The sequence below is a fragment of the Rousettus aegyptiacus genome, unplaced genomic scaffold, assembly GCF_014176215.1.
Source record: "Rousettus aegyptiacus isolate mRouAeg1 unplaced genomic scaffold, mRouAeg1.p scaffold_m13_p_6, whole genome shotgun sequence".
In the NCBI taxonomy this organism is placed as follows: Eukaryota; Metazoa; Chordata; class Mammalia; order Chiroptera; family Pteropodidae; genus Rousettus; species Rousettus aegyptiacus.
Genome location: NW_023416309.1, coordinates 41,656,877 through 41,677,987, shown reverse-complemented (window position 1 = coordinate 41,677,987; position 21,111 = coordinate 41,656,877). Strand labels below are relative to the sequence as shown.

Below are 21,111 nucleotides of genomic sequence, written 5' to 3'. Positions count from 1 at the left end.
GGTAGATATTTTAAATGACCTTTACCTGGCAGAAAAGCCCTTCTAAGAATGTTACAAAGACCAGAGAATCATAAAGGAAAAGTATAATAAATATGACTACATAAAAAATTTAAATCTTCATGGCAAAAGTTGAAAGACAAGTAGGAGTCAGGAGACACATCTCCACTAGGCCAATAGCCTTCAGTCACTTCAAAGGCCCTTCGTCCCCAGACCCAGAATAGGAAACAGACATTTCCCCGTTACTGCTGGCAGCGTAACATCTCGCTTCTACCTTTCCCAAGAGAAGCTCCAGAGGCATTCGCTTGGTCTGACCTTCACCCAAAGGCGCCTCAGGGGGGGGGGGCCTCTCTTCCCAGTGAAAGTAGCTTGTGGAAAGTTTTCCCAGCAGAGCGAGCACCCCTGTGTGTGCCACCCTCCTTCCCCTGGCCTTTCCTCCCCTCCCTCGCAATTTCTCTCCCCTACCACCACTAGGTAGCGCTAGAACTCCACTAGAATCCCCTATGTCTCTGGCAAACTTTTGGGGCGGGAGGGGGGTGGTGGTGGTTCAAGTCAATCAAAACACCTTAAAAATATTTACAGATTGCTCTTTTCCTCTTTCAAAATGGAAAGAGTTGAGGTGGGAGGGGGAGGGATATTCTCATAGGTTTCATTAACTGCTTCCTCAAACTTAAGCCAAGTCGAGATGCTCTTCAGAGCTCTCCAGTTCACACTGAGATGCCCCTTGTCAGCCTCTGGTCCCCGACGTGGGCGCCTGTGTACACCTAGCACCACCACATCACCTGCCCCACTGCAGATGTCCACTGAACACCTGTTGCTCTGTGGACAGAACCTAAGGACGTGTGGCCAGTAACAGGGGTGCGTCTAGCTTGGCGCTCTGAGCACCCGATTACCTTCAGAGTTGGGACTTGCCACCCCCAGCCCAGCACTCCCGCGGCAAACACCTCTACATCAATTCCACCATGGTAGACGGCCTCAGAGCTCTCAGGAGCTGGGGCACGTTAGCAACGGGAGAAAGGAAACCCTGGAGTCACTCTGACTTTGGTGTTTATGGAGTAGAAGTGGAATTCAGAAAATCCAGCTGAATGGGTGCCCCTCCCCCAGAGCAACTCACCTGTTTTTGCCCCCAGGTCTCCACATTTGGCCCAACACCCAGTGTCCACTGTCACTGTGGTGGATCTCCACGCTGGAAAATCATCCTACATCAGAAGAACCTAGAAACAACATCATTGCAGTTCTGTCAGGAAAATTAATGTTTATAGCTTGTTAGTCATGTAAAAATCAAACAAAAAAAATGGTGAAAATATTATAAAGCCAGGCTTATCTGTTTCCTCCCCTGAGAAAAGGAGTTAGAAATGTATTGTGACCCAAAGAAATTGTTCCACATTAAACGAAAAATTTAAGTGTGGAAGAATGTTTAGGGTTGAATTTGGTTATTTTATTTTGTGGAAGCCATAATATTTTAATCTTACTTTAAAATAACATTTATCTACTATATATGGAAACATGTTTTTTAAATTCATAAATCCACTACCCATACAATCTTTGTTGATCTTTTTAAAATAAAATTCATATATATACATTGTTGGAAAAGTCAAACAGTACAGAAAGGCAGAAAACGGAAGAAAATAAAAGTCCCCGTCCCCAACCACCCGATGGGGATCACCATCCACACTTCTCGTGTGTGTCCCTCTGTCAAACTGTATGCACGATACCAAAATTTTTACATATTTATATCATTTTTACTTAGAATGGATTATACTATGTACAGTGTACTAAACTGTGCTTTTTAAATTATGTAATTGTTAGGTTAAAGGACGTGTGTACTTAAATATTTGCTTTAAATATATTGCCAAATAGTCCCAGAAAATCCCTACAAATTTATACTCTAACCATCAGTGTATGAAAGTGGATGTTTCTCTAAACCTTCTTAGGGAGATTGATAATACACTGGGTAGTATCAATCTTTTGGTTTTTAACAACTTGGTGAGTTTAAAAAGACGCCTAATTGTGATTGTATTTAATTGTGAATAAGGATTAGAATGTTTGCAGGATTTTTAATCACTTGTCTTTTTTTTTCTGTGAATGGCCAGTTCACATCCTTTGCTCATCTTTTCTATAGGATTATTCAACTTTTGTATTGATTTACATGATCCCTCTACAAATTAAGGAAAATAGGCTTTCATGCGGCATGTGCGTGGCAATGCCTTTTTCCAGTTTTTTATTTTTACTTGTTTATTGGTATTTTGCCCACATAAGTCATGAGACCTATTTTATCTGCCTTCTTCATAGCAGTGAATTCTGTGTTCTCTTTACAAAGGCCTTCTCTGATTATAAATAAATACACATGTTTTTTCTTGGAGAATTTTTATGACTTCAATTTCTATGTTAAAGTCTTTGAGCCATTTGGAATATATTTTGGTATAAAGAATGAGGTAAAGATTCAGTTAAAGATTTTCCCAAATGGCAAGCCAGCTGTTCCAATGTCATTTGTTAGATAGCCTCTCCTTTCATGTTCATCCTTTTTTCAGTCTTTCAGGGGTCACGTGGCTCTATATAGTCACCGGGGTGGAGGCTGCATAAGTGTCACATTGTTTTCCCCCAGGCCTGCCAGAGACAGACCAGAGAGGCCTGTCACCCAGAACCCACAGAAGCCTCTGTCATCGGAGTTGAAGAGAGTCAGATTTCTCAGAGACAGAGAGGGCACCACTGCTCTGCTAGGCACAAGGGAACAATAGTCTCGCAGTCCTCAGAGAGAAGTGGGACACGCATCCAATGTCCTCTTTTGGAAAGAAAAAGAAGAGAAAGAGAAACCTTAGGGGAGAGTATACTTACTATATAAAAAGAAGAGACAAAACCACATCTATATTTCAAAGACACACACACTTATATAAACATAAACACTGCACACATGCATACCACACACACGTCCACACATGCACCCACAAGTACACAGACCCCCCCCCACACACACACACACATTACTCACACATCAGATACACTGAGTTTCTCCAGTAGGGGGCACCCAGTCCTAAAAAGCCCTCTCAGTCACAGGAACTCCAAGAATGGTAAAGCCATTGTTCTCAAATAATATGCAGATTCCTTATAAAAGGAAAAAAAAAAATCTAAAAAACCTCTAAAATATATCCATGAGACCACAATTATAGAAAAAAAAGAAAAATCTTCCAATTGCAAGTTAATACGTGTTTAAAAGTGCTGAAAAAATTTAAGTCATCATTAAAATGAAATGTGAATTTAAAAAATACCCCCAGAATTAAAAGACCCTGAAGAACATAGCTGCAAACCCCTGGGGTGGGGCAGGAGGCTGAGAAACTCTGCTTGAAGGTATTATCACACAGCAGATCTACAAGTTAATATCTTTCCAAGCACATAAGTAAAATAAGTCTTTCTCCTTTTCTTTCCTCTATTTCTGCCTCTCCTGGTTCAGCTGGTCTGAGCTCCAAGCAACAAAATATGACACCCCCCCTCCCCCTTCACTTTTACTTTGTTCCTTAATCCCTTTGAGTTTTCCATTAAAAATATTTTGACTTTTATTGGGAAATTTAAAAATTATTATTATAAAAGTAAACAGTTTAGAAAATACAGAATTTTAAATGTGAAACTACCCCTCACCCTGAGATAATATTTCTTTAAGTTGTGGTGGCCTTCCTTCTTGCTTTTTCTTTTCCAGTAAAGACCTAGCAAAGGTCAGTACAGTCACACAGCTAACCAGACCCCAGGCTGACCTGAAAGCTCTGTCAGAGGTTGGAGCTATCCACAGGTTGGCCTGGAAGAACTTGTCCCAATTTCCTGTAGAGTTCTCCAAAAAGCAGTGTTTGCTCTTTTCTGGAGACTCCCTAGAAAAGAAGGCTGGGGGCCTTTAGTTCACCCTCTACTCCTTGAGGCTAGAATGAGAGAGAGGGGTGCTCAGACCCTCTCAGCCCTATGGTTCAGGGTTGAAAAGCATGGCCTTGAGCCAGAACAGTTTCCTTTTCTGTCAAGAGATCAGAGGGTGACTAAGGTTGGAGCCAGAGGAGGATCCCAGCTGCCTTCCTGGCTCTGACCCTACCAAGCTGTGTGACCTCCGCCATAATGCTTGGCCTCTCTTGAAGAATGTGGTGGTAGTCCTGTGCTGCAGTAGGACCCCAGGAGAATAAATGGGCTTAACGGTTTCTCCAAAATGGCCCGTCCTCTCCTTCTTGCACTCACACTTGCATGCCTCTGATGGCTCCCCTGGCCTTGTCTGGCTCCCTCTCCATATTCCCTCACACAGGTAATCCTGTCTCATAGGACCCACACTAATTAGGTAAAATAAATAAGAGCCAGATTTCTGTCTGTCGTTACCTCACCCGAGGTATAGACTGCACAGATAGGTAGGACATTTGCAAGACATATTTGAGATGGTTTGACTTAAAGTACAGGCAAAGTGGCTTACCCAAGATTCATTTTCCAGGTCCCAGGGGCCCCTCCGACCGCTGGGCTGTCATCCTTCAGAGAAGCTAAAACCAAGAAACAGCGAGAGACCTGTGTCATGAGTGTGAAGAGAAGGAACAGATGTGCCTCAGATGGAAGATCACACAGGCCAGCTGAGCCGCCCCTCCTGTGTACATTTAGTGTTTAATTAACAGTGGTTAGCAGTTTCCCCAAGGAACTCCAGGCAGGCCAGCTAGCATGTGTCCCTGTGGGACCTGGAAAAATCTGGAAGGCCACACACCCTCGCAGTGATAGGGAGAGTTTTTGGGAATTGCTGTGAGGGAGACATTTTCATGTACTCTATTGTTAAGTTTTTCGTAATTCTGTGTTTAATCTGGAACAATTGGAGATATTTCCATTTTCTAAAAGTTGTTTGAAAATATGGAAACGAGGGTGGTCAGTGCAGTGGCAGTCATCCTGGTGAGCGCCATGGAGATGGCCAGTTAGAGGATGGGGAGGATTCAGGACACTTTCCTCCTGTGCACCAGAGGGTTGGCAGGAAGCTACGTTCATGACCCTGAGGACCCAGCTTTCAAGCAAAGAACAGTGTTGATGCATGAGGTCAACTAAGGCCATCACTCAGAGTCCAGGATGCCAGCATCTCCAGGCTAGATGCGGCAGGGCTCAGTGGGGTCAAGGCCATACCAGTCCCTGAGGTTTTTCTTATCTCAGGGGTGGCCCTAGACTGGAAGCAAGGGAGCCAGAGGGATGGAGATTGAGGAAAAGCCTGAGCATTTGGAGTCTGGATACCTCACCCACCCCCAGCCCTGGATGCTGCAGAGAACAAAACGGTGCAGGTCCAGGTCCCTGTCCGAGATGGGAGCTCCAACTCTGACACCTAGGAAAGATTACTAATAGGCCGAGATGGCCTTTCCCAGGGCCAAATGGGACGCTGAGGATCCCACAAAGCTGAGGTCACCAGGGATGGCTTGGTGACAGGGTTGCCTCTTGAAGAACAGGTGGGAGGAAGGGTCGTGGGTTTTCGGTGGGAGGGATGGTGTCAGCAAAGGTGTGGACGTGGGAAGACACCTCTGGATACAGTTAGGAGGCCCTTGAATGCAAGTTAAAGGGGCCAAGGGAGCCCCCAGTCACACCTGAGTGATGCAATGGAAACTCTGTGTTAGGGAGACAGGGCTGGCCAGTGGCCAGACCTAAAGAAAAGAGGGATAAAATGGAGGAGAGGGTTGCTGGCACCCACTGACCCTTCAGCCTCCTGTCTGACGCTGCATTCCAGCACCCCAAAACTGCTGGCCACGGCAGGCTGCTTCTCACCGCCACATCTTTGCCTGTTAGTATCCTCCGCCTGGAGGGCCTTCCCCTCCCATAACGCCTTTCATTGGCAAACGTGGAAACATGGTTTAAACTCTTCTCAAGGGTTTTCTTTTTCAGAAAGCCTTGAAGCCTCAGGTGCCCCTCCTGACTCCTCCCAGCGTGAAAGCCAACATGAACTCTCCCCTGGGCTCAGATGAGTCGAGTCATACTTCTGCCCAAGAAAATAAAATTGGCTCCATCAGCATCTTGGCCTTACCACACCCAGAATTTGCCTGTCCCCTGTGCGAAGCCCCGCCAGCTGTCAGGTTTCAGTATCTAAACCCCAAAGAGAGGAGGGAATGGGCTGGGGCGGGAAGCAGGGAGGGATGGAGAGACAGGGCAGGGCGCATTTGCCTAGAGTGCTTTGGGCTGGCTGGTCACGGGGCGCAGTGACTCATTCTCCAAGGGAGGAGGGGAGTGGTGCTGGGGGACAAATGGTCTGGGCAGGGAAGCCTTTTCGGAGAGAGCCTGCCTCTACCCTACATTCTTGGAGGTTGAGCTGAGAGAGCTGGACACCACCTCTTCCTGGTCTCCCAGGGCCTTGAAAGAAAAGAACCTCCTGCAGGCCTGGACTCACCCCCGAGTGGCTTGGCATTGGCCAGGAAGGCAGCTGAGGCCCCTCCGCCCCTCATCCGCGGCCGCCCACCCACCAGGCAGGAGCCATGGATAAGTTCCGCATGCTCTTCCAGCACTTCCAGTCCAGCTCCGAGTCGGTGATGAACGGCATCTGCCTGCTGCTGGCCGCAGTCACAGTCAAGCTGTACTCCTCCTTCGACTTCAACTGTCCCTGCCTGGTGCGCTACAACGCCCTCTACGGCCTGGGCCTGCTGCTCACACCCCCTGTCGCCCTTTTCCTCTGCGGCCTCCTAGCCAACCGGCAGTCCGTGCTGGTGGTCGAGGAATGGCGCCGGCCGGCAGGGCGCCGGAGGAAGGACCCAGGCATCATCAGGTGCGGTCCCACATCCCCCGCTGACCCGCGGGCACTACCAGGGGCACCCAAACCCTGACCCTCCCCTGCGGGCATTGCCAGAGGCTCCCCCAAACCCTGACCCTCCCCCATGGGCATTGCCAAGGGTTGCCCCAAACCCTGACCCTCCCTGGTGGGCATTGCCAGGGGTTCCCCCAAATCCCGACCCTCCCCGGTGGACATTGTCAAGGGCCCCCCACAGGCACTGCCGGGAGACCCCCAAGCCCCAGTGACCCCCATGGGCATCGTCAGGGGCCCCCCACCCACCCCACAGGCACTGCCAGGTGACCTCCAAGCCCCAGTGACCCCCATGGGCATCGTCAGGGGCCCCCCACCCACCCCACAGGCACTGCCAGGTGACCTCCAAGCCCCAGTGACCCCCATGGGCATCGTCAGGGGCCCCCCACCCACCCCACAGGCACTGCCAGGTGTGCCCCCTCCTTTCCCCAGCTGGAACGTCATCAGTTCACAGACACCCGACACCCATTCGCAGTTTCCACCCTGGAAAGAGATATTTCTGTTCCTGTCATTTGTCATCTTTTCATGGCCAGTGCTGGAGACACACGAATGATATAGGATTCCCAAGAATTACTCAGGTCACTTCTGTCATGCTGGCCATTGGTTATACCTCACCATAAGCATGAAGGGCCATCGCATAACATGCATAGCCAGTCTCTCACGTAGTGCGGGACATGACTGGCTTAAAGGCTGCATCTCTTTCCCGTACATGCCCAAGGGCAGCTCCCAGGGGCAGTTTGTGCCGCCGTGTCCTCGGTTCCTCCCACCCGCTGGGTGCCCTCTATCAAAATCAGTTGACACAGTTTAGCAATTCGTAGGTAATGCTCCCAGGCCACGCTGAGCACCAGCTCGGTGCCAAGCTCTGCGCCGAGTGCTGTATGTGCACAGCCTCTGAACTCTCACCTCTGTCCTGGGTCTGCTCCTCTGTGGGATCCATTTTCATGGACGAAACCTGCAGCACAGAGAGGTTCAGTAACTTAGCGGAGCTAGGAAGAGGCAAGGCTCAGATTCAAACACAGGTCCGTAGTGTCCTGGACAAAATAGCTAAGTGCTCTAGACCTGTGGGTGAGAGGTGGCAGAAGGGGTGTGGTGGGTTTAGCCGGCTCATGATCCCTTCCTCTCCCCTACGTTTTGATGTGAACAATTGAGATGTTCTCAAGGGTATGTAATGCAACTTTATGACAAGTCCTCAATTTCACCTTCTTACTACATTGCCCCTATAGAAAATGCTGGAGCCACCCCGCCCTACAGCATGTTTGTAATTCACCACTGGGTAAGCCATGAGCACGCACTCACACACACAGACACACACACACAGACACACACACGCACACACACTACTTTATGTTTGCGTACAGTCTAAGTTAGAACCCCCACCACCACCACCTTCCAGTGCCCAACAGCCCGTTTCGTGCTCCCCAGAGGCTCCGTGCTCCCTTCAGCCTCGTAGAGACGTAACATGCACTGGGTGTGCCCTTGTCCTCTTCCTCTGGGATCCAGTGGGTACAGCTCCACTGGGCTCCTGCCCTGTGACCTACACCCAATCCATGCCACTTGAGTAGGTCAGGAGAGGCGCCCGGAGGCAGCCAGAAGGTGGGCTCCCTGGACGCCGGGAGAGGTGTGTGAGATGCTACCTCTGCGAGGGTTCCCGGGCAGGGCTGTCTTGGTTTAGGCTCCCCTCAAAACCAGTCTCTGGGAAGAATGTGATAATGAGTAGGTAACTGGGGCTTGGTCTTTCTGGGGACCCTCTGAGAGAGTGTGTAGGACACACCTCAGAATTGTCCCACTGAGGGTCTAGGAAGCTGGGGTATTTATTCACCAGGCCCTGTTCCTCTTGGGTCGAAGGTTGATTTGGGGGTTGTTAGCTCTCCAGTGCTTACAGCCTACCCCTCTGGGAGCAGAGATGCCTCCAAAGCCCTCGGGCAGAGCCACTCAAGTGTTTGAAGTGGTTAATGCTGGAGGCCCTCAGGCCTCCATTGAATACCCTCCAAAGCCGTAGATACCTCTGGATGGGCAGGGCACCAACAGTGCCTGCTACAAGGCCTAGAGCAGGAAGGACACCAGCTCCCCAGTGTTCCAGTCGTGGGTCCCCCTGGAGTCCTCAGCCCTCCTTCCTCCCTGCCCTCTGCTTGGAGTTGTGATCATTCCTTTTATGTAACCACAGCTGGTATTCCCAGCCGTCCTGGGAAGTCCATCTTTGCATCTCCCCTACAGCCTTCCTACCGTAAGTGAATTCCGGCTGCCCTTTGTGACGCTGCCCCCTCATTCTTCTACTCTCAGGTATATGTGCTCCTCCGTGCTGCAGAGAGCCCTGGCCGCCCCCCTCGTCTGGATCCTCCTGGCCCTCCTTGATGGGAAGTGCTTTGTGTGTGCCTTCAGCAGCTCCGTTGACCCCGAGAAGTTTCTGGACTTTGCCAACATGACCCCCAGCCAGGTGCAGCTCTTCCTGGCCAAGGTGCCCTGCAAGGAGGATGAGCTGGTCAGAGACAGTCCTGCTCGAAAGGCAGTGTCTCGCTACCTGCGGTGCCTGTCACAGGTAATTCGAAAGGTCCTCCTCTAACCTTTGCAAACATCCTGCAGAGGTTCCAAGGGATAAGAAAATACACATGACTTCCTTAGGCCCCTCCCGCTGCTAGAGACACGACCAAGGAGCACATGGTCCCTGGAGAGACCCAGAGCATTCTCCATGTACAGGACAGTGTTGGGCCTTAGGAAGTGGGCACTTGGCCATCAGTGCTGACTCATGCCAGGGCAGAGACCAAGTGCCCACCTCCTCTGGGAGTCAGCTCAGCCCATCCTCAGGAGTCTGGATGGCAGGAAGCACTGGAGATAATACTGCTCTGCCTTGTCCTCCACACCATACACGTATTCTTCCCACCTCCCAGAAATAATACTAATTACCCTTTATTGAGCTCTTATGTATCAGGCACTGTGTTAAGCATTTCCTATGCATTACTTCATTTAATTCTTGGAACAACCGTATCAGGTGAATGCTGTCGTTATCATCCCATTTTGCATATGAGGAGATTGAGGTTCCAAGAGTTTAGCTCACAAGGCCAAAGTCACACAGCTTATAAAAGGCCAGGCAGGGATCTGAATACACGTCATAACTCCTGACCCTCTCAACCACCTCCCTACAATGCAGGTTCTGCCTAGATAGATGCCCAGCTCCCCTCAGGGTGCCAACCCCATCATCCTGGGGGCAAAACTCAGCCCTACTTCCAGCCCAGACCCGAGATTCCACTACAACCACTTCCACAGCCCCAGGCTGAGCTGTGCCTCTCAAAAAAAAAATATTTACATGAACTCACACATGCAGAGTATCACTGTGGCTACAGAGAATAAAAACATGGCCCCAGCCCTTTGGGGAGCCAAGACAGGCTCATGGCAAATGCAGGCCCATGGTGCAGCGAAAAGAGGACCAGCGTTCAGGCCAGATTTCCTTCTGGCTCAAACCCTGACCTTGGCCACGTCACTCCCTCTCTGGGCCTCGGTTTCTCCTGCAAAATAGAGGGAGTTTTGGTCTCTCCCACTTTGGCGGTCCCTGCAGACTTAAATACTCTAGGCTCTCACTAGCTCAGTGGGAAGAGTGTAAAATTTTCAATGAGACCAAAATTTGAGTCCTGACTCAGCTATAAGTTTATCAGGCACATTTAATGCTCCTCACATAGAAAATACTCGCACGGGTATTTTAAATTGGTGGTGGTGGTGGTGGTGGTGGTGGTGGTGATTCTGCGAGAGCCCGAATGAGAGACTGTAAATCACATCTACACATCCTAATAATTCAAGTATGACTTTGTTTAGAGGAATGAATTCTTTGCTCCAGGTCCACACAGTTGCTCTGGTCTTAAGCAAGGCCTTGAAGAGACTTACAGTTTTACATGGGCGGAGAGGAGAAAGAGGAATCGGCCAAGCGTGGGCTCTAGCCTTAGAGAACTACTTTCAGTTTTTCCTCACTCTTGGCCTAGAACGCTGTTTCCTGTTCATATCCTGTACAACTGTTACTTATCCTTCAGGTCTCCACCTAAACCTCGCTCTTCCCTGAGCCCTCAAGTTCAGGTTGGGTGGATTCCCATGACTCCCTGGACATCCCTCGACATAGCACTCAGCTGATCATCACCTATTTAATTGGTTCCTCCATCAAAGTGTGAGAGAAAAGACTGGGTGCCCAGTGCCTCCCCTAAAAACCAGGATAAATGGATGCGTAGATGGGTTGGATAAAAATATGTGAGGATGACTAGATAAAAAAAAATGAAAGGAAGATAGATGGTTGGAGAGATGGGAGTGTGGGGAAGGCGACCTTTACCTCTGCCCATCTTAGGTTTTCAGCTGAGATGTTACGAAAAGATTAACAAGAGGAAAACAGTTTATTAATGCATCAGTGCATTTTATGTAGGAGAAAACCTAAACCAGAGAGCGACTCGAAGCAGCAGCTTAGAATTCCTGCTTATATGGAGCCTTCGACAAAGAGCGATACTTTTCTAGAGAAATGGCAGGACAAAGGAAAGCAGTTCTAGGCTTCCAAGAGCAGAAACTATAGGAAGGTAAATACATGGGAGGAAACGTGGAGTTTCTTACTCCTTACTAATAGAGTAAGGTTTCTTTGCACATTCCTCTGGTGCTATCTCTGCGCTGATAAGAGTCTGTCTCCAGTAAAAGAAGAATTTATACCCTGCTTTTAGGCAGAAAAGGAAAGGGTAAAGAGCGTTTTTCCTGTTTGCTGCTCTTTAATTGTCTTCAGCTCAAAATAATTTTATGTCAAAGAGGCATACTTCGGGGTGGCCTACTTAGGAGGAAGGTTGGGAAAATGAACGGTGGCCGCATGGATGGTGAGATAGATAAACAGAAAGAAAGATGGGAGTATGTGAACGTGAATGGATGAGAGGATAGCTGGTTGGATAGGAGGATGGATAACGGACGGAGGGAAGGACGGTTGAGAGGATGGCTGGATAGGAAGATGATGGATATCTAGTCAGATGAGAGAACGGATGACTGGATGGATGGACAGATGGATGGAATGGAGAGCTAATTGGACAGATGAATGGATGCAAGGATGAGAGAATGAATGAAAAGGAATTGGATGGATAGAGGTGATTGGTGGATGGATGACTAAATGGGAGATGGATAGATCTGAGGAAGGATGGGAGGGATAAGTAAAGGGAGAGACTGGAACACCTTTGACACACTGTACAGCACCCATGCCCTGCTCACACCCATCCTCGCCCTTCCCTTCCCTCCCTGCCAGGCCATCGGCTGGAGTATCACCCTACTGCTGATTGTGGTAGCCTTCCTGGCCCGCTGCCTGAGACCTTGCTTCGACCAGACAGTCTTCCTGCAGCGCAGATACTGGAGCAATTACGTGGACCTGGAGCAGAAGCTCTTCGACGAGACGTGCTGTGAGCACGCGCGGGACTTCGCGCACCGCTGCGTGCTGCACTTCTTCGCCAGCATGCAGAACGAGATGCGGGTACGGGGACTGCAACGGGACATGAGCAGGGGTGCTGAGGTTCATGAGCTCCCGAGCCTAGACACCGGAAGCGGGAAGGCCCACCTTCGCGCGGTCTCCAGCAGAGAGCAGGTGGACCATCTCCTGAGCACCTGGTACTCCAGCAAACCGCCGCTGGACCTCACAGCGTCCCCCGGGCTCTGGGGGGGTGGCCTCAACCACCGTGCCCCCACTCTGGACCCTAGCACCAGGCTGTCCCAACAAAATGACGTGTAGGGATTCCAGGAGTGTCCCCACGTGAAGTGCCCCTGCTGACCAGGATCCGGGGGGCTCTCTAGGCTGTGAGGACCCAAGGTGGGGCAGCCTTACCCTGTTGGCCTTCTTCCCTAAATAGCCCCTTCTCTGGCCTAGTTTCTGAGTGTGGCCTCCAGTGTGCTCTAAAGCAGTGCTTCACAAACAAATGCGCTCATCATTCACTTGGGCTCTTGTGAAATGCAGGTTCTGGTTCAGTACATCCAGAACTAGGTCCAAGACTGCATTTCTAACAATCTCCCAGATGGTACCGCCGCTTCTGGTCAGTGGGTCAAACTTTGAGCAGCAAGAGTCTAAATAGATCTGCTGTGGGTTCTGGAGATATATATGTATTACATTTAACCCTCATGATAACGATGCAGTAAAATGATTAATCACCCCATTTTTCAGAAGAGAAAACCGAAGCATAAAGAAGTTAAGTTGCCCCAGGCAACCCATGTAAGAGCTGAAATTTGATCACAGGAGGTCTGTCTGGCTCCAGAGTCTGCTCTGAGCTGCTACATTAGTCAGCCCTCTAGACAGTTTTGTGTATTCGTTTTCAGTGCTCTGGTCGGGTTTCCGCCGCTTCCACCGGGGTTCTCTGAGTAAGCTCTAGCAAGCTCTGCTTGTCCGTTCCTCTTGAAAGTGCCTCTCGCTGGCTACTGTGCGTGAAAAGTTTTGCATTTTCCTGTCCAGGGGATTTTTCTGTTTTCAAATGTCAAGGAGGCTGACCTGTTCAGCTGCCGACTTCCCAAGTCCCACCAATTCTGTTTCTAGCAAACCAAAGCTAAGCAGCTCCGCCAGGTGCAGCTCCCTTCAAGGTAGGTGCAGCTCCTTCCTCAGCCCAGCCTTCTGCCCACCTCCATCTAGCAGGTGCTTCCTGCCTCGCCTCTCCACTCACCACCTTCTCCACCACCTGCAGTCTGACCCCTGAGCTCAGCATCTCTTTGTAAGGCTGCCTCCTTCCCTGGGCATTCCCAGAGGTATCTACCCAATGCCCTCAACAAGAAGCTGGCACCCTGGTGAGCATTTTCCCAGGTGTACAGTGTGCGAATCAGATCTGCAAATCAGGGTGGGGGAGGACCTAGACATCTCCCTGCTGAATGAGCGTCCCAGGTGATTTGGTAAGTTTCGATGTACAAGAACCTCTGGGCGAAGTGTGGGTGAAAACCTTTGAAACACCAGGGTCAGATCTTGCTGGAGGGAAAAAAAAACCACAAACAAAAAAAACTGCCACTCAATCTTTGGTGACCCTAACAGGAAGGGGAAGATCTAGCCTATGAGCCCCTCTGGGCCTCTCTTCCTCCCTGATGACTCACTCACCACACACACAGACACACACACACACACACACACACACACACACACTCACAGTACAAATGGTGCAGATCTGGGTTCACCCTATGCTTTTCTGCTTGGGGCAGTGCAGGGGCCCCTGGACGCCCCCCTAGAGCTCATCCCCTTTCATATCAGACAATCTCTGCTCTCCTGGGCTCTTGCCAAGGGTCTTTATAAAGCCAGACAATCCCTGTTACTCAGCCTCCCCCTTTTCCCCCACCCCCGCCCTAGCACCCGCGCCCCACCCTGCTGTGGTCAGGCCATGCAAATGTCAGAAATGGTCCTAGGATGGAGCAAGATTTAGTCAAAGTGTTAGCAGAGATTGGGTGGGAAGGGAGGGGGAGAGCTTGGAGATGGCCCAGTCAGCACGGGTGAGCTCCCAGCCTGGGGAGAAGAATCTCAGGGGCCCCACTTGGGGCTGGAAAAAAGCAGCATCTGGACCAGCAAAAAGCCACTGATTGCCATCAATACTCCCTCCTTCTTATACTGAGCACTTACAGAGCAGCTACTCTCTGGGCAGCACCTACAGCCTATGCTGGGCACAGGAACTATAGAATACACAGATGCTATGGCCTGCCCTCAAGGAGCTCACTAAGAGCAAGACAGAAATGGATACAGAAATCATTATAAACCAAAGCAAAAGGTATAAGTGACATGATAGAGGCAAGCTATGTGCCATAGGGATTTAACACAGAGAATAATGGCTCCAAGCTTGGGAGTCAGAGAAAGCTTTGTTTGAGCAGGTCTCAAAGGATGAGGAGAGTTTCGACAAGTAAAGAAAGAGATGGAGTGGAGGCAGACCTCCTCAAGGAGGAGACAGCAAGAACAAAGGCAAAGAGTTGGGAAAGGGGCAGTCATGTTTCATTGATTCACTCGACAAATATTGAGGGAATGCCTAGAGAGCCAGACAGCAAGACAGACACAGGTGTATCTTAATGGAGCTTCCAGTCTGGAGGGGAGATAAGGCATGAGCTGGTGAATGACCAACCAGATGGAGGGGTGCACAGTCCAGCTTAGCTAAAGTAAAGGACCTTGGCCAGAGGGCGGAGGAGCCCACTCCAGGTGAGTTTCACCAAGAGATGCTCCCTGAACCCCATATCCAGTGACGCATTCTTGGGATCTTCTGCCCTTGGTGGCCCTTAAATGCATCCCCATCCTCTTTAGCCCCAAATGATATGGTTTCAGACCCCAATTCCACACCACTATTTGTTCACATCGTGTGAGAGAAAGAGATGCCTAGAGCAGTGTATGCCACCCACCTGGGAGACAGGGACATGGGAAAGGAGCCATCGCGCATGCCCGAGCTCATTCTCCAAGACTCATCCAACTCTGGGTGATGGCCCTCCTGACCCCACCCTTCACACAGAGCCTCTCTTCTGGGAGACACGGTGGCCAGCTGGGCAAGGCAGAAATATGGACTTTCTCTTTACAAATCCTCTGTCTTGCACAGCCTGCTCAGCTGCAGGTCTACATGAGGAGGGGAGGATGGCTGGAGCCTTGAGGATTTAGCTCAGGATTTTGACTCTATCTGGCAAGCAGTTGGGGAAGAGAGGCAGTGCCTGCAGGCAAGGTCAGGAAGAGGGCTGATACTTGGGGTTCACCCTCATGGCAGTCATGCCTGAGCTGTAGGAATGGAGAGGGCCAGCAAGAGAAAGAGGCTTGAGTGATAAGAGGGACCAAGACCTTTAGAGTTTTGGAGACAGCAAAGGAGGAGAAGCAACCACAAAGAATCCTGGAGAATGCCAGGGAGGAGTAAATTTCAAGACGGGGGAAGAATGAGCAATAAAGCCAGTGCTTCAGAGAGAACCAGGAGGGGGAAGACTGAGAGGAACTCACGGGTTATTGGTAACTGCCAGGGCAGTGGACCACTCAGATCAAGCGGATTGCTGGATCCATATAAACCCCTGAGCTCTACCCGAGGTTATAAAGGGAGGCTGAGAGGTTTGGTGCCTGCCCCAATGTAGGATATTTAGCATCCTTCTATAAGGAAGAGTACCAGGGCCCAAAGGCTATGATGGGAGTAGCAGAATCGTGTCCACACCAACATGCTTCCACTTAGTCTCATATAAGATGAAGGAGTTTCCTGCTGAAGGCTGAGCTCTGCCCAACGGTTTGAGACCAAATGAAATGACCACTCTAGCTTCTGCTTGAGCATCTCTAACAGGGGGAGGGAAGAAGGGGCTGTGGAATGGGGAGAGTGTCCTTAAGGGTATGAGAGATGGTCTGGGGAGGCAAATGTTGGCAGAGCAGATATGACATTGGTCTGTCGGTGGTTGTTGCCATGGCAGGGAGCTTTGAACATGCACCAGCCCTGCCGGCCCACCCACCTCCCCACCACTACCCACCTGGAGGAGGAGCTGCTCTTCACAGGACCCAACCTGGAAGCAAGCTCAGAGCCAGACTACCTACCACAGGCTGTTTCCTATATGTGTCTGAATTCCTGCCTCCTCACAAATTCATCTAGGTCCAAGGATTCCTTCTTCCCTCTGCTCACTCATCTGAATATTCATTAATTTATTACTTATTAATTGAGCATCTATGTACTAGTCACACTGTGCTCAGCATTGGAAACATAGCAGTGAACAAAACAGATGTGGACCTTCATCCTTTACTGTCCCATGGGAGCCCCAGATATTAAATAAACATACCCATTCAAAACAAATAATTAAATTTGTAATCAGTGCTGCGAATGGGGAGGTATATCCAGGGACCTATGCAAGTCTGTATCAGTAGGACTTTTCTAAGCTGAGGGTTCGGGAACTTATCTAAAGAAGGGACCGACCACTAAGCTGAGATCTTAAGGATGAACCAAAATTTCTCAGGCAAAGAATCAAGGAAGAATTCTGGGAATGTGCAAAGCATGTGCAAAGGTCCTGAGAGGGAAAGGGATTTATTCTGTCTGAGGAACTGAAAGCAGACACGGGAGCTGGAGAGTACACACTGGAAGGAGAGAGGTCCCGGGGCCAGCTCTCACACAGCCATGGAGGCCCCGATAATGCTTTTGAACTTCAGTCATTGAAGGGAATTATGTATGTAGTAATTTAATCAAATGCCCACTTTTAAAAGATCACACTGGCTGCAGCCTTGGAGTGGCTTGTTAAGGGGGCAGTGTGAACCACAGAAGGACCAAGGAGCTGATGGGACCTAGATTAGGGTAGAGATGGAGAGAAAAGGCAGATTAGTGGTACTTAGGAGGTAGAATGGACTCAGGGTGCTCTTGTTTGTCAATGTCCTGCTTAAAATGTCACTAATATAGAGCAGTCCGCTCTATACTAGTCAGGTTAGACCCAGATGTAAAAATAAAACAAAAATGTCAGTGCCTTAACAACACAACAAAGACACATTTCTCACGCAGGCAAAATCCGAGGCAGTAAACAGAGGGGGGAGGTTGGGAAGAGGGGGACTCCTCTGGTCACTTGGGAACCCAGCTGATGGGAGCTCCCCCATTTGAGATGCCGCGTGAAGGCATATTGTATTCCCCAGATCCTGAGACAAGGAAGTCAGTGAGTGGTTTATATAAAAGTCACGTCCAGGAAGCACCAGGCGGATAAGGGGAAGTGATACCAGAAAGGGAAGAAAGTCAGTAAAGGGTGTGGAGCCAGCCAATCACTGCTGTGGGCAGCTCTGGGGACCCGTGTCTCTGAGGCATCCTAACCCAGCGCGGAGGGTTTGTTACCAATCTCCAGCTGTCTCTGGTTGGGGCACCAACTGTGGCACCTCCAGCCAACCTTAGGCCAAGGGCTCCCAGTGTGCCGCAAGCAGCCTTTGGGATGTAGAGGTGAGTGCTGATGGGTGTTACACTGGTGTCCAGATCTGGGAAGCAGAGATGACAAAGAGCAGGGACGGTGGTGAGAGCTGGGGGCTTCTATGCCAGAACTCGGTCCCATGGCCTCAACCTACCTGGAACAGAAGCCGGGAATTGTAAGGAAGCACATGGAATATTTGGTGAGCACTGCTGTGTTTTGCCACAATGTGCAACCTCCAGTACAAGTTCAGCCGATGCAAAAGAGGATAGCATTATAACCTTCCTAGGTAAACACCTCATACCTCTGGTAATGCAGCCTGATAGAACTTGAGCTGCCTAGGTGGCCACATCTCACTAATGGCTGCTGCCTCTTCCACTTCCTTGTTCTCTAGGTACCCCCACAGCCGCTGGTTGAGGGCAATGCCCACTTGAGCACCATAAACTCGTGCTCTTTTGTGCAAATTGGGCATTTTCCTAAAGGTACAGCACCCGCTCCTCAGAGGTCCCCTTTGCATGCTGCTTTGCATGACATTTAACTCCTCCAGCACTGGGGTGAGTGCCAGGACAACACTCCTGAGAGCAGGAGGCAAAGAGCCCCGTGTTCGTTCCACAGTGGTGGCTGTGGGTGAATTTGCCACCAATGCATCAAAAAGTTTGAGCAGGGTCGTGACACTCTGCTTCCCACCTACACCCAGTTGCGCTCTGGGAATCCAAGGGGAGAGGTGGAGAAGGCAGAAGTTCTGCTAAACACCCTACCAAAGACCCCTCCTGTAGTTAGAATAATGAGCCCCGATGTCCACCTCCTCATCTCCGGAATCTGTGGATGTGTTACCTCCAGAAGTGACGTTGCAGGTGTGATTCTGTTAAAGATCTGAAGATGGGGGGAATATTCAGAGTAATCCAGGTAGACCCCATGTAATCACAAGTGTCTTTGTAAGCGGGAAGCAGGAGGGTCAGAGTCAGGGAAGCAGTAATGACAGAAGCAGAGACTGGAGTGAAGCAGAGGTGGGGCCATGAGCCGGAAAATGTGGGTGTCTTCTAGACGTTGGAAAAGGCCAGGAAATAGACTCTCGCTTGGAGCCTCCAGAAGGAACACAGGTTGCCAACTCCTTGATGTTTAGCCCGTTGAGACCCACTTCAGACTCCTGACCACTAGAACTATAAGAATAAATTTGTGTTGTTTTAAACCACTAAGTTCGTGGAGATTTTTTTCCCACAAACTAACACAATTTTCAAAGTGAATTACTACAGCTCAGGTGAAGAGATGACAATTATTACTATTTCGAGGTTGTAATGATCATTTCCTGTGATCTCACTGTGGGCCTGGCACTGTGCTAAACTCTTTACCTGCATAATCTCATTGAATTGTCATGACAACCTGAAAGGTAAGCTCTTTTATTCCCCCCATTTTACAAATTCAAAGACTGTGGCATTCAGAGGTTAAATTACTTACTTGCTCAAGGTCCCTTATTGGTATGTGGCAGGGTCGAGATGTGAACTCAGGTCATTGATTAGGTTGCTCTTATCCACTTGTGACATGATTTCTTGCTAAGAAAAAAACTTGACTGTTCAGTGAAAAAAAATCATTGAGCAAATGAGCAGGGCCTTTAAATGGATTTGGGTGAGCAGTGTGAGGGTAGATGGTATTCCAGGGGGAAGGACAACCAGGTAAGATAGCTAAGAAATCTCCCCAATGGAGCCTGTGTCCCTTCTATGGTAGCTGACACAGCTCTGACCTCAGCTGCTGCTCAAGAGGCCACCCCCACAGGGTACCTGCCCCTGGTCCTCAGCCTTCAGAGGCAGAGGTTTCTAACTTTCTCCACATCCCTGTGCTTAGAGATATTGATTGACACTTGATACCAGAGTAAAAGGAAGGGATTTGGAGACATCTATATAGGCCCTGGTGGAAAAATGATTACATCTTCTTTATCTTTCAGAATTAAGATAAGAAAGATGTAGTACAAAGTATTAAGAAAGATATTAAATACTGAACTGGTATAAAATATCCAAATGAAATCTCTCAGACTTCTTAAAATGAGAAACTGAGCTTGCTTTGATGAGCACTACTTTTTAACATCATATTTTGAAATACCCACAAGCAGATCCTATTTGAGGCTCTTTAAAAAAAAACAAGATTGAGATATAATTGGCATATAAGATTGTATTAATTTCAGGTGTATAACATGATGATTCGACATATGTTTATATTGTGAAATGATTGCCAGCATAAATTTAGTTAACACTCATCACTGCACATAGTTACACATTTTTCTTATAAGGAGAACTTTGATGATTTACTGTCTTAGCAGCTTAAAAATATACGATGGTGTTATTAACTATAGTTACTGTGCTATACATTATATTCTGAGACTTATTTATTTTATAACTGGAAGTTTGTGACTTTCAACCACCTTTACCCACCACCTTCACCCTCAAGACTCTTTCATTATGATCTCTTCAAATATCTGATAAATATCACCCACAGATCTGACCCAAGTAGGTGATAAATTGAAAACTAATTTTTACAACCACTCAAGAATTTATGACAGTCTGAATGGTATGCAAAGACTCCAGCATTCATACTTTACTTTCAATAACTGTAACTAAAATTCTTGTGAGAAAGAGAATATAAGTTTAGAAGTCAATCAAAACTTTTATATCAAGTATTTTAAGATAAGATTGAAGTTAGAATTTATGGACAGTGTCTATGTAGTTAGAGCAGGCACCCTTCAGACAGCTTGGGCACCACTAAAAGGGCACATCAGATATAAACAGCGTCCACTACAGAAGACAGAGATTCCAGGCGGCCCCCTGGAGCTACACTCCTCCTGGGCTCCTGCACCACCCGCCCAGTCCATACCTGGACTGCATGCCAGGCTCTGCCGCAGCTTAGACCCCTTATTAGCTATGCACATCGATGCTGCGGTGAATGTCCTTGGCTGGATCTCCTTCATCCTGCTCTCCACCTCTGGGTATCCCTTCAGGAGCTCCCAACAATGGCCCTCCAGAGGCTACCACCCTAGATACTCCGTTTGCCCCAGGCACAGCCTGAGGGTTGAAGGAAGCAATATCTTTTGCCACCAGTATCCTATTTGTGACATACTAGTATTTCTACCCAGAGTAGTAGAACAGGAAAACCCAATTCAGCAGAAAGAGAAAGATAAGAATATAATTCCTTGCCCCCTTCTCCACCTCCACTCCCACCTAGCCTGGTTTCAAATCTCACTCCCTCTACCTGTAAATGTGTAACCTTTAGCTAGTAACCTAACCTCACTGAGCCTCAGTCCCAGCTCTGTTAATTGGGGGACAATAGCACCCATCCCATAGGGTTGTATGAGGATTACATGAGGTGATGCACGTAAAGTGGCCTGACACAGGGAAGCCTTGGACAATGCCAGTTCTTGTTGGTCATACAGAGACACACAGACCACTAACATGGTTATACACACACATGCAGAAACACATATACACACAGGGACACAGTTCTGCAGGCCCCATGAAGCCATCCTGTTCGGGCTCTTGCTC

The 21,111-nt window shown here is 49.0% G+C and overlaps 1 protein-coding gene and 1 long non-coding RNA gene across 2 annotated transcripts; one reads left to right on the top strand and one right to left on the bottom strand.

Annotated features, from left to right (window-relative positions):
- Positions 1-1,000: 1,000 nt before the first annotated feature.
- LOC118603984 lies at positions 1,001-6,464 on the bottom strand. Its single transcript, XR_004951565.1, has 3 exons — positions 6,359-6,464; positions 4,433-4,496; positions 1,001-1,211 (listed from the first exon to the last, which is right to left on the bottom strand). It is a non-coding gene; the product is annotated as an uncharacterized LOC118603984 (long non-coding RNA).
- Positions 6,178-12,923, top strand: CALHM3 (calcium homeostasis modulator 3). The gene is made up of 3 exons (XM_016154438.2): positions 6,178-6,730; positions 9,047-9,302; positions 12,012-12,923. Exons 1-3 carry the CDS (start codon positions 6,444-6,446, stop codon positions 12,486-12,488), a joined length of 1,020 nt encoding a protein of 339 aa, XP_016009924.2. The 5' UTR covers positions 6,178-6,443; the 3' UTR covers positions 12,489-12,923.
- The last annotated feature ends 8,188 nt before the right edge of the window (positions 12,924-21,111 follow it).

Coding starts and splice junctions, on each gene's coding strand:
- CALHM3 (XM_016154438.2), top strand. CDS start 6,444: ATGGATAAGTTCCGCATGCTCTTCCAGCACTTCCAGTCCAGCTCCGAG. Junction 6,731..9,046: donor AAGGACCCAGGCATCATCAG/GTGCGGTCCCAC, acceptor TTCTACTCTCAG/GTATATGTGCTCCTCCGTGC. Junction 9,303..12,011: donor ACCTGCGGTGCCTGTCACAG/GTAATTCGAAAG, acceptor CCTCCCTGCCAG/GCCATCGGCTGGAGTATCAC.